Source organism: Portunus trituberculatus, chromosome 27 (genome assembly GCF_017591435.1).
Source record: "Portunus trituberculatus isolate SZX2019 chromosome 27, ASM1759143v1, whole genome shotgun sequence".
In the NCBI taxonomy this organism is placed as follows: Eukaryota; Metazoa; Arthropoda; class Malacostraca; order Decapoda; family Portunidae; genus Portunus; species Portunus trituberculatus.
In genome coordinates this window covers 2,167,109-2,179,123 of record NC_059281.1, presented here as the reverse complement: position 1 = coordinate 2,179,123, position 12,015 = coordinate 2,167,109, and the positions used below count along the sequence as shown (strand labels likewise).

General features: G+C 40.1%; 1 protein-coding gene across 12 annotated transcripts in view; it reads left to right on the top strand.

The window, feature by feature from the left end:
* The window catches only part of LOC123509836, a 194,048-nt gene that overhangs the window by 133,806 nt on the left and 48,227 nt on the right, over positions 1–12,015 (top strand). For 9 of the 12 annotated variants that reach the window (XM_045264407.1, XM_045264400.1, XM_045264408.1 and 6 more), the window contains 3 exons: positions 3,839–3,951; positions 4,663–4,710; positions 4,949–5,158. In XM_045264407.1, coding sequence (XP_045120342.1) covers positions 3,839–3,951; positions 4,663–4,710; positions 4,949–5,158 — 371 coding nt within the window. The remainder of the gene's footprint in view (positions 1–3,838; positions 3,952–4,662; positions 4,711–4,948; positions 5,159–12,015) is intronic. The other 3 variants (XM_045264411.1, XM_045264406.1, XM_045264410.1) reach the window with 2 other exon arrangements.

Sequence of the window (12,015 nt, the reverse complement as noted above, 5' to 3'; positions counted from 1 at the left end):
ATTGAAAAACTACATCAGCAGTTTGGTCATCCCACAAGTAAGAGACTGATTCAGTTATTGAAGGATGCAGGTGTTGAAGATGAAATTTGCAATGTATATGCTGAAGAAGTGTCAGATGCTTGCGAGATATGCATGAAGTATAAGAAAACACCATCCAGGCCAGTTGTTAGTGTAAACATGGCAAAGGAATTCAATGAAGGAATACAAGAAAGGAGATATATATTTCCTACATATGGTGGACATGGCAACAAGGTTCTCAAAATCGTGTGTAACAAGAAGTAAAGAGCCAAAGGAGATTGTAGAGAAGCTTATTGAGACATGGTTGGGATCTGGTTTAGGAGCCCCCAGGAAATTTTTGTGCGACAACGGTGGAGAGTTCGCCAATAGTACATTCCTAGATATGTGTGAGAACATGAACATTTGCATAATGCATACAGCAGCACATTCTCTCTTCAGCAATGGCCTGTGTGAGCGAAATCATGCAGTCATAGATGAAATGGTCAACAAAATAATAGCAGAGCAACCAGACTTGTCTTTAAAGGTGGCCTTAGCATGGGCAGTTAATGCAAAAAACTGTCTTCAGATGGTAGCTGGTTTCAGCCCATATCAACTCGTGTACGGGCGTAACCCTAATCTACCGTGTACTTTGAGTGACGAGCTTCCGGCACTTGAAGGTACAACAACAAGTGAAGTGGTAGCTAAACATCTCAATGCCAGTCACTCTGCCAGGAAAGCTTTCATTGCTGCTGAGACTTCAGAGAAGATACGACGAGCACTAAGGCACAAAGTGAGATCCAGTGGTAAAGTCCATAAAAGTGGAGCCCATGTCTACTTTAAGAGAGATGAACAAAAGGAATGGAAAGGCCCAGCCACAGTTATTGGTCAAGATGGTAAGACAGTAATCTTGAAGTATGGATCCAATATTGTGAGAGCACATGAAACACACGTTCAAGAGATGCCATACCGGTTTGAAAGAGACACTGCAGAAGGGAGGAGTGCACTACTGGGTATGTTAAGGCATAAAAAGGAAAATGAAGACAAAATCAGAAGTGACAAGAAAGAGATTGAGGCAGTAGTAAATCCAGTGGAAAATATGGAAAAAGATGTAAGTGGTAGTGAAACAGTGGAAGAGGAAAAAGTGGACCAGTCTCCAGTTGTGAACACACCCAAGGACAGTGTAAGCTTGAAAAGTGTTCCTAAGATTGGACAGAGAGTGAAATTCCTACCTAAGAACTCAGATGAGTGGCAGACAGTTACTGTACACAGTCGTGCTGGAAAAGCTACTGGAAAATATAGTAGCTGGAGGAATATTGAGTATGAAAATGGACATGTATCAGCCATTGATTGGAATAGTGATGTTGAAGAATGGACACCAGTTGTGGAAAGAGATGAAGTGCAAGAACCCAATGAAATAGTGATGGCTTGTGAAAATGTAAAACAGACTGAACTTGATAAAGCAAAAGATGATGAACTGAAGAGCTGGAAGAGATTTGGTGTGTTTGAGGAGGTGCCAAACAAAGGTCAAAAGGCATTATCTACTCGATGGGTGGTGACAGAAAAAGAAACCAATGAAGGAAAAAAGAAAATGAAAGCACGGCTGGTTGCCAGAGGTTTTGAAGAAAAGAAAAGGTTCAGTCAGATTCACCAACAGTGAGTAAGGAAGTGTTGAGATCATTCATGGCTATATTGTCATCCAAAGGATGGGCAGTGAATTCCATTGACATTAAAGCTGCATTCCTACAAAGTGAACACCTTGAGCGAGAAGTGTATCTTGTTCCCCCTGATGAGGCTGGTTGTGATGACAGTTTGCTATGGAAATTGAAAAATGTGTCTATGGCCTTAATGATGCTGCTAGGAATTGGTATCTAACAGTGAAGAGTTTCTTGTTAAAGACGGGGTGTATTCAGGTGAAAACTGACCCTGCAGCATTCTATTGGCATTGTGAAGGAAAACTGTGTGGAATGTTTTGATGCATGTAGATGATTTTTTGTGGGGAGGAACTGAGAGATTTGAAAATATTGTCATTGCTCAGATCAGGAGGCATTTTCAAGTTAGGGAACAAAATGACACTGTTTTCAGATACATAGGAATGAATGTTGTACAAAATGAACTTGGTGTAACACTTCACCAAAATGAGTACTGCAAGACTTTAGACTGTGTTAATGTGAGTGCCATGAGAGGACTTAATAAGAATGTGGAGTGTAATGAAGAAGAAAAGGAGAATTTTCGGAGTCTAGTAGGCCAACTAGGGTGGTTATGTACCAACTCAAGACCTGATTTGTCATATGATGTATTGGAACTTAGTTGTAAAGTAAACACACCCAAAGTAGAAGATTTGCTTGAGGCAAACAAGTGTCTAAGAAAAGCCTGTACTTTTAAGAGCTCAATGTACTTCCCATGTTTAGGTGATGTTACCAAGTGCAAGTTGGCTGTGTACAGTGATGCTTCACATGCTAATCTTCCTGATGGATTCAGTAGTGCTGGAGGTTTTGTGATTTTTCTTGTTGGAGAGAATGGAAATAGTTGTCCTTTATACTGGGAGGCCAAGAAAATAAGAAGAGTTGTTAAGAGTACCCTGGCCTCAGAAACACTAGCAGCTGTGGAGGCAGTAGATATGGCCTTTTATCTAGGACACATGTTGTCTCAGATATTGTACAACAGGGAAAGCAAAATGACAGTGGAGCTCTATGTTGACAATCATTCACTTTTTGATAATGTGTACTCAGTAAAGAGTGTGTCAGAAAAGAGATTAAGAATTGATCTAGCTATTCTCAAAGAAATGATACAAAATGAGGAAGTAAAGATTTTCTGGTTAGAATCAAAAGCACAGCTAGCAGATGTGCTCACTAAAAGGAGTCAATCCATTGAAAATAGCTAGAGTTTTTGAAAATGGATCTTTGTGTATGTAATGTGATTACATATATGTATGTTAAGATAATAGTAAGAGATTGCTCAATTGCATTGTTTTGTTTTTCAGTTAGTATTTGCCTCATTTCTTTTTGTGAAAGTGCTTTGATTTTTTTTTGTTTAAAGAGAAGGGAGTCTGTTAACATTCATAATGCGCGCCTCGCGCTTCTCTATCGTCAGTTGTTTTCGGGGGTTTGTTTTGATGAGGGTCCTGGGAGAGCGAAGGAATGGCGCTTAAGAGGAAGAACTTGTATTCGTGGCTCCAATGAGTAAACGCCAAGAAATTGACTCTCTGCATTTGATTTACCCTGCCACACCTGTATAGACATTTGACACTCTCCTCCCATCTTTTTTTTTCATGAAACAGAGATGGAACTGACACGGAGGGTAAAAATACAGACCTGTCAGACATTTGTGAATATGTCAGCAAAATTCAAAGTAATGATATTTTTTTCATTGACACTGAAGCACTGAGCAGACATGAAATGATTCGTCACTGATGTGTGTGAATGGGTCTTAAATATTCGTTTATACATTTAATTATTAATTTATGTTTATTTTTCATTGTTATCTGTATGTAAAACTATAATTATTTCCTAAAATGTATATTTTGTGTTGAATTTTTTGGTGGCTGGAACAAATTAATTGAATTTACATAATTCCTGATGGGAAATATTGCTTCAGTTTTTGTACATTTGATCTTTGTGAGATTTTTTCAAATGGATTAGTCACAAAAACCAAGGTTCCACTGTGTATGTTGTCTTGTCTAGAAGATGAAAATTTGTTATGTTCACTTAGGCTGCCTGGTGGTTTTAGGAATGAAGTGATAGAAGTTCACTGAGTAGGCTAAAAGGAAGTAGTAAATTGTAACCAGTAGTGGAGATTATGAGAAATTTATTTACTCTGACACACTATTTTTTTCTGCTGGCAGGATGATGCCATGCTTTCCCTAGAGTGGGACAATGACTGCCTGCACCAGTATGAAGATGAGGTACCATTGCAAGACTCTAGTGAGCATGTGTTCCAGCCCAGCACACAGGATAGGTAAGCATAACACTTATTGCCCACACCTGTCTCACAACACAGACTATAAAGTCACTATCACCAATGCTTAGCAGTTTATATCACTTTTATTTGTGATGGTAATCACTTCACAAAGTAATACAGTAATAATGTTATTAGTTATGTAGAAGTTGAGTATCATTCTTATTATATTTTTTGTGAAAGTAGAGTACATTACCAACTGTGCTGCTAAGGTGAAGGACAGACCATGTTAAATGAACCCCAGTTAAGAATAAAAAACTAGATTTTTTAGGCAAAGTAAAGATAAATACAAACGAAACCAAGCTGTTGTTAAACACGTAAGTGGGAAAAGTGTTCTATATTTTATGCTATGAGTAGTTGCTTGTGGCAGGCATTGCCTTCCATTGTCTGGGGGCAACAAGCACCACTGCTTTGAATTTCATCATTCAATGTGGCTGCCACTACTATCATCATCATCATCATGAAAATTCTACACTCCGCACTACTATGAGTGAAACTTGAGTTTCCTTCAATTATCTCCATTAACAAAACTGTTTTCAGTAAAGTACAGCAGCCTCTTCATTAGTGACAGATCAACACAGAATTGATCTCTGGCTGTTCATACACACACTAGTCATATGACGATATACATTTATTTTCTGGCTACCTTTTCTCTCAATGATCAATTTCTTCATATTAGATTTTGATTTTTTATTTCTCTTGGACATGCAGCTTGACTGAACTTGAAGGGTTTCAGGAATATAAGATTGAGTTTGGAAGGTGGGTCTAATGATTCATACTGCCTGGCTAATGAAAAATTAAATTCTTTTCCATATGACTGTTGGGAACTTTATATAATTTTTTGTAATAATGTGAAAGAAAATTGTTAATTAAATTTTCCCTCTGATATTTTACATTATGCATGATAAAACTTTGTGTAATTATTCAACCAAAATATATAACTACATATAGGACAGCATCTAATAGTTTCCATGAATGCACTGTGGCTGTGTTGCAGGCACCAGCTCCTGCCAGACCACTCCTCCTTGGAGCTTGACTTGGAAGAAGAGCTCATGTCTACCACTGGAGGGGTGGAAGACATGGTTGCTTCTCCCTTCTGCAATGCTCCCATGACCATCTCCATTGACTCAGCCATCCACTCTGGCACTGGCTCCCGTTCTGCTTCCTCTAGTCCAGTGCCATCAGGCATGGGTCACTCCCTTCTAAGGTATGCCCCCTGGCTACCCTCCCTTCAGGTGCATGTGCTAGACTCTCCTTGTGAGCTTCATCCTCACCGGCAGTCTTGTCTCAAGTCCATCCCCAGAGCAAGCAAGTCTCGGCCTTTTGGTGCAGGTGTGTGTGGTTCAAGGCAGGTTTGTCAGCTGGTTGGCCCAGCCAGGCCTTCAGAACACCTCAGTGTGCATAGGACACAAGTTGGGGATGAGGAAAAGTCTGTCACTGATGACTCACCCAGTTTTGATTCTGCATTGGAACTGAGTGATAGATTGGGTAAAAGTTTTTCAGGATTGTGGAGTCCTTTGTAGTGAAGTGATGGAATTTACAATTCCCTAGTGAGGAAGAAATATAGTTTTTTACTAACAACAACCAAGACTGAACTTACAGTACATGATGCAGACCCTGAATCACATCCACACAAAGGCACTTGTGAAGCAAACATGGTGCTAGATAGCCAGGTGCTGCTTCGCTTTCTCCTGGAGAGATATTCGCCTGCTTTCCTCCCAGCAACTCAGAGGTACCATCAATGTGTTTTTGCATGCTGGTGCCTAAAGTGGCCTGCTGCTTGCCTGTGCTCAAACTTCTTTGCCTTAATTGCTTCATATGGATCAACTCATGCAAATAAAAAAAATCTTCCTTTTGGTGCTTTTGTATATTTGGAAAATATTTTTATTAGTGTCATCCATGTAACTATTCTTGATTTTCAAGGAAGTAGATAGTGTGTAGTGTTGTGCCATAAATTAGAGGTTGACAAATTTAGTTTCATTGAATTTCTTTGAAAGAAAAGCATGTACATATTTCTGTCAGACTCATAACTACATAATGCAAGAAATTTTTACGTTGTTTGAAATAAGGAGATGAGTTGCTGACAGCATTGATGATATTCAAAATTTGGTAGATATTTGAAAGTTAGTGATGAACATTTTAGTGAAAAGTATGCATTTACAACATGAAATTATTCATTATCTCTTTATAAGACATTGTTTTGTGAAAGAAAATAAAAGTAACCAATCAGTGTTGAAGTTAAAGCTCTATAGCAGGTCTGTCTTTCCACTCACTTCATACATGATCTCTCACATTGTTGTTGATTGTTGCTTTCTTGCTTTCTTCTGTAACTTGCTGATGAAAAGCTCTCATTTGCATGTATTTTTCTAAACAAATCCATGGTGACTGTTCTTGATGAGCACTGCATGCTGGAGTAGATACTTAATAACACATTAGTATAAGATCAGTTACCTAGGAAGTGACCCTCCAGCAGTATCTAAGTGAAAGCAAACAGTACAACAAGAATTTCATCAAAGATTATTCCTTTGTTTACAGTGACATATTCATAGCTGTGTGATGACTAGAAAAATAACCATGATGACCGGTAAATTGATAAAAAGAACCTCACCAGCGATAGCCAATAATTAATCAATAATGTGTGATAAATGTATTACCCAATAACTGATAACCAAGAAATCATGAATTAAAAATTCTGATACTAGCAATGATAATATTGATATTTAAAAAAAATAATTAAATCCAAACCTTTAATTTTTACATTTATTTTAAAAAGAAAATAAATGAATAAAATTCAGTAGCTTTACTAATGAAAAGTACAATAATACCATGAGATATAAGCTACTTGAGATATGAGTTTTTTTTAGATACAAGTCAAGATTTAGTCCATTTTTTTGTTTTGAGATACAAGTGAAATTTTGAGATACGAGTCATGGTTTGGAGTGCTGTTGCTAGTTGGTGTATCGGTCCAGCTTCACCTGAGTGGATCTCATGCATTGAGATTGTTCTTGTACTATTTACTTAACTTTTTTTGTTTAAAGAAAAAGCCATTTTAATTTATGTTAAATATTTATGTGTGAATGTTGAGACATGGATGCTGAACACTGATCTGAAGACGAGAATGGATATCTTTGTTACTAGATACCTTTGTAGGATCATGGGGTACTGCTGGTATGACTTTGTGTTATATCAGTGATTGCTCCTTGAGACTGATTCAAAGCCGATTACCAGCATAGTCCATCAATGCCAACTGTGATTATATGGGCATGTGGCACGCTACCCGGAAGCTGGTCCTACATATCAGGTTATCTCCAAAAGGGATAACCCAGCATGGAGGAGGCCAAGGGACATCCACAGAACTCATGGCTGAAATAAGTCAATGCCTCTTGCTGGAAGTTACTTGGCATGGGAAGGTAGTGTAGTGGGTGTAGAAATAGTTGGCCTTCCTTGACATAAGGCTTTATTCAACGAAACTACAACTTGGGTGTTACTGGATGGAGCGCCAAATCCGATCTGCCTCAAGTAGGCACCGAGGGTTTACATATCACATGTGGATGAGATAATGAAGCAGTCGAATGAAGCTACGAACGTAGACTACCGTAATGAACAAGACTAAGTGAAGTGCTTCGAATACAATAGTACTTTCCCGAATATAAACCACCACATTCTCCCCTTCTTATTAAGCAAATCCCACATATCATACATACAAATACAAATATATATACAAGTACTCTATACTCAATTCCTACCTAACTGACAGATACATCTATGTATATGTTAACCTATCTACAGGTTTTCTGAGTCTAGTAGATCGACGAAGTGGTTCAGGTTCCCTCAGTGACTCAGTGTCCATAGCATCAGCAGGAGTCTCAGCTTCTTGGTTTGAAATGCCGGAGGATTCGCTCTGGTTCACATCATCAGCGTCCAGAGAGGAGGGATTCTGGGATTTCTCTTCGGCAGATGAAGGTAGACGCGTCTTAGCAGGCTGTCCTCTAGGTGTAGGTGCCAGATCCCCAGTCGAGACCGTTGATTCCCTACCGTCAGGAAAACGAACCTTTGCATAATGGGGAGTGGCACTCACGAGGTCAACATCTTCTACAAGAGGATCAGATTTCGAGTTCCGAACAAATTTTCGTAAAAGTACTGGGCCGGGGGATGTCAGCCAAGAGGGGAGAGAATAGCCATTGGACGATTTCCTATGAAAGGAGAACAATCTCTCATGGGGTGTCTGATTAGTTGTAGTGCAAAGAAGAGATCTGATGGAATGGAGGGCATGATCTAATACTAGTTCCCACTGAGATTCATGAATTTTATGGGATCTGATTGCCAACTTAACAGCTTTCCATATAACTCCGTTCTCTCTCTCGCACTGAGCGTTTCCCTGGGGATGATAAGGAGTTGAATGAGTCATAACGACACCATGTTCCATGAGAAATTGTTGAACTTCTCGTGACATAAACTGTGCTCCTCTGTCTGAGTGAACAGAAGAAGGATATCCAAACAATGAGAATATCTTGTGGAAACAGGAAATTACGGTCTGTGCAGACATGTCTTGACAAGGAATGGCAAAAGGAAATCTAGAATATTCGTCAATGGCTGTGAATATATACTTGTTTCGAGTACATGAAGGTTTAGGACCCATGAAGTCTATAGACAACCTGTCAAAACAATTCAAGGCATTAATAAGTCTGGCTTTCGGTTTTCTAAAGAATTTAGGTTTCAACTCAGAACAAATAGAACATTGATTACAAACTCTCTTCACATCTTCCAAGGAGAAAGGCAAATTCTTAGTTCTGACAAAGTGATAGAGTCTCGTAATTCCAGGGTGACAAAGTGAAACATGAATATCTTCAAGTGAGGCAGGTGAAGAGGCTGAAGCAGTGACGCAAGATCGAGACAGAGTGTCACAAGGGATGTTATCAAGACCAAGGCGGTAGTGAATGTCAAAGCAGTACTCTGAGAGTTCTAGTCTCCAACGCATAATTTTGTCGTTCTTGATCTTGGAAGAGTGTTTCATATCAAACATAAAAGACACAGCTTGTTGGTCAGTCAAAATTGTGAATCTCCTTCCCAAAAGAAACAACCTCCACTTACACAAGGCTTCAATAACTGACATAGCCTCCCTTTCCACAGCAGGTTGTCGCTTTTCAGATGAAGTCAGGGTCCTTGAAAAGAAAGCCACAGGTTTACCTAACTGGGAAAGGGTAGCGGCTAGTGAGGTACCGGAGGCGTCAGTCTCTACCAGCAAAGGCAAATCCTCATTAAATGCAGTGACAGAAGCCTGGCATATTTCATCTTTTAATTCATAGAAACACTTGACTGCTGAATAGTCTAAGGGAAAGTTATCTGATTTCAAAAGAGGTTGAATCCTATTTGAGTAATTTGGGATCCATTGCGAGTAGTACGACAGCAATCCTAGTGTGCGTTTCAAAGAAGCAGCGTTAGTGGGAATAGGCAATTCTGTAAGGGGTCTCAAACGTTCAGGGTCTGGACTAAGTTTTCCATCGGAGATTAAGTACCCCAAGTAGTTTATAGTTCTCAAACTGTACTTGCACTTGTCTTCATTTAAAGTGAGATTGTATTTTGAAGCAACTTTTCTGAAACGAGTAAGATTGCTATCATGTTCTTCTGGGTTACTTCCACATACTATAACATCATCAATGTAAGCATAAGTAGAGGTCAAGTTATTATCATTAATTAATTGAGTAATGACCCTTTGGAATACTGCAACACTGTTAGTGAGACCGAAAGGAATGCGGTTGTATTGATATAATTGCCCATCGGCCTCAAAGGCGGTATACACTTTTCATTATCCCTAAGTGGAATTTGGTAGTAAGCGCTCTTGAGATCTAACTTACTAAATACTTTATATTTAGCAAGATTGTGTACCATTTCATTAATTTTAGGGAAAGGATAGGCGTCTAACTGTGTGAAGCGATTAATGGTAGTAGAGTAATCAACAACCATGCGTTGTCTATGCCTCTCATCTTTTGTAACGAGCACCTGAGCTCGCCAAGGGGACTGGCTTTCTTCGATGATTCCTTTCTCTAGTAAACATCTCACTTCCTTCCGAATGAAATCTCGATCCAATTTACTGTACTGGCGACTAGGTGAAGAGATAGGCTTACAATCACTTGTTAAATTTGGGAATAATGAAGGAGGATTTACTTTCATTACGTTAACACCACATACTGTAAGTTTCTGCTTAGGACCTTGCAAATTGAACTCCACTGACTTATGCATTTCCATGAAATCTTGACCTAAAATTACCTTAGCACATAACTGGGGAAGTACAGAGAATTTAAAGTGAGGGTAACTGAAATTTCGGACCTCCAAATCAACGACACAATGCCCTAGAGTTGTAGCAATATCAGATGAGGCTAAAACTATTTGTTCTTTGGAAGACTTTACTGGAACCTCCAATAATTTAGTGACACAAGGATGCAAGAAACTAGACGTACTCCCACTATCCACAAGAGCAGTCAAACTAACACCGTTGACTCTTACGTTCATTGTGGTGCGATGTGGAGGGTCAGGCAACCCGGAAGCGCAGATGGTACTGGCAGCAACCTCATTTCTTGAGTAGGTAGTCTTGGGTGCTTTACAAGCTTTGCCGAAGTGACCCTTCTTTCCACACTTGAAGCAGTCGACGTTCCTAGCGGGGCACCGCTGGCGAGGGTGGCGAGGGTTTCCACAGAAGTAGCACATACTCTTGCTAGCAGCTGCACTGGTTTCTTCAGCCCTTTCCGCCTGAGGATCCATGTCGCTACGTTTAGGAGGAGCAGAGATCGAAGAAGCAGATGAAAGGTTGCCAAGCGAAGTAGGGGTCACATAAGTCTCTGCATTCCGTTGGGCTGAATCTAGACTTCTTGCGAGTTGCACAGATTCGTCCAGAGTAAGACTGTCTTTCTCCAGCAGTCTTTGACGTATCATCGGTGACTGCAGGCCAGTTATGAACGCATCGCGGATGGATTCTTGAGTATACGTATCAGAGGTGACAGCTTTAAATCTGCAGTCTTTCGACAACAACTTCAGAGAGCGAAGAAACTGATCAATTGACTCGCCACTCACTTGCTTCCTGGTCGCTAATTGATGTCTGGCGAAGATCACGTTTGTAGGCTTCACATAAATGGCTTTCAATACTTCTACGGCGTCGGTGTAGCTCTGGCAGTCGGAGATGTGGTTGTAGACTGAAGGAGAGACGTGATTGACGAGTAGTTTCAGCTTGTCAGGAGCAGGATCTCCGCTCAAGCTGTCCAAGAAGTTCTTAAATGTGCAATACCAATGCTCCCATTCAGCCGGCGTCGTGTCTTGTGATCCTCGAAGCGATCCGGACGTAGAAGTTTCTCCATCACTGGCTTAGGTGAAGCAGAGGAAGAGTTTCGTTGAATAAATTGTAGTGGGTGTAGAAATAGTTGGCCTTCCTTGACATAAGGCTTTATTCAACGAAACTACAACTTGGGTGTTACTGGATGGAGCGCCAAATCCGATCTGCCTCAAGTAGGCACCGAGGGTTTACATATCACATGTGGATGAGATAATGAAGCAGTCGAATGAAGCTACGAACGTAGACTACCGTAATGAACAAGACTAAGTGAAGTGCTTCGAATACAATAGTACTTTCCCGAATATAAACCACCACAGGTAGCCTGCATAGAGGCTCGCGAGTTGTGACTGCCTGGAGTGGCACCATAGGGTAGGCGAGGCAATGTATTCACCTAGTTGTATTCACCTAGTTGTAATTTTACAGGGCCTGGGTATCATACTCGTGTGGCCCTGTCTCCATATCTACACACATCCAACTTTCCTTTAAAACTATGCACACTTCTCGCTGACACCACCTCCTCACTCAAACCATTCCACACCTCCACACATCTTTGTGGGAAACTATATTTCTTCACATCCTTCAAGCATATTCCCTTGGCTATCTTTTTACTATGCGATCTCGTAGTTCTATTTAAGTTTTCCTCTCTCAACATCATTTGCTCATTATCCACTTCATCCAGTCCGTTCAACAGTTTATAAACCTGTATTAAATCTCCTCTTTCTCTTCTTTGTTCCAAGGTA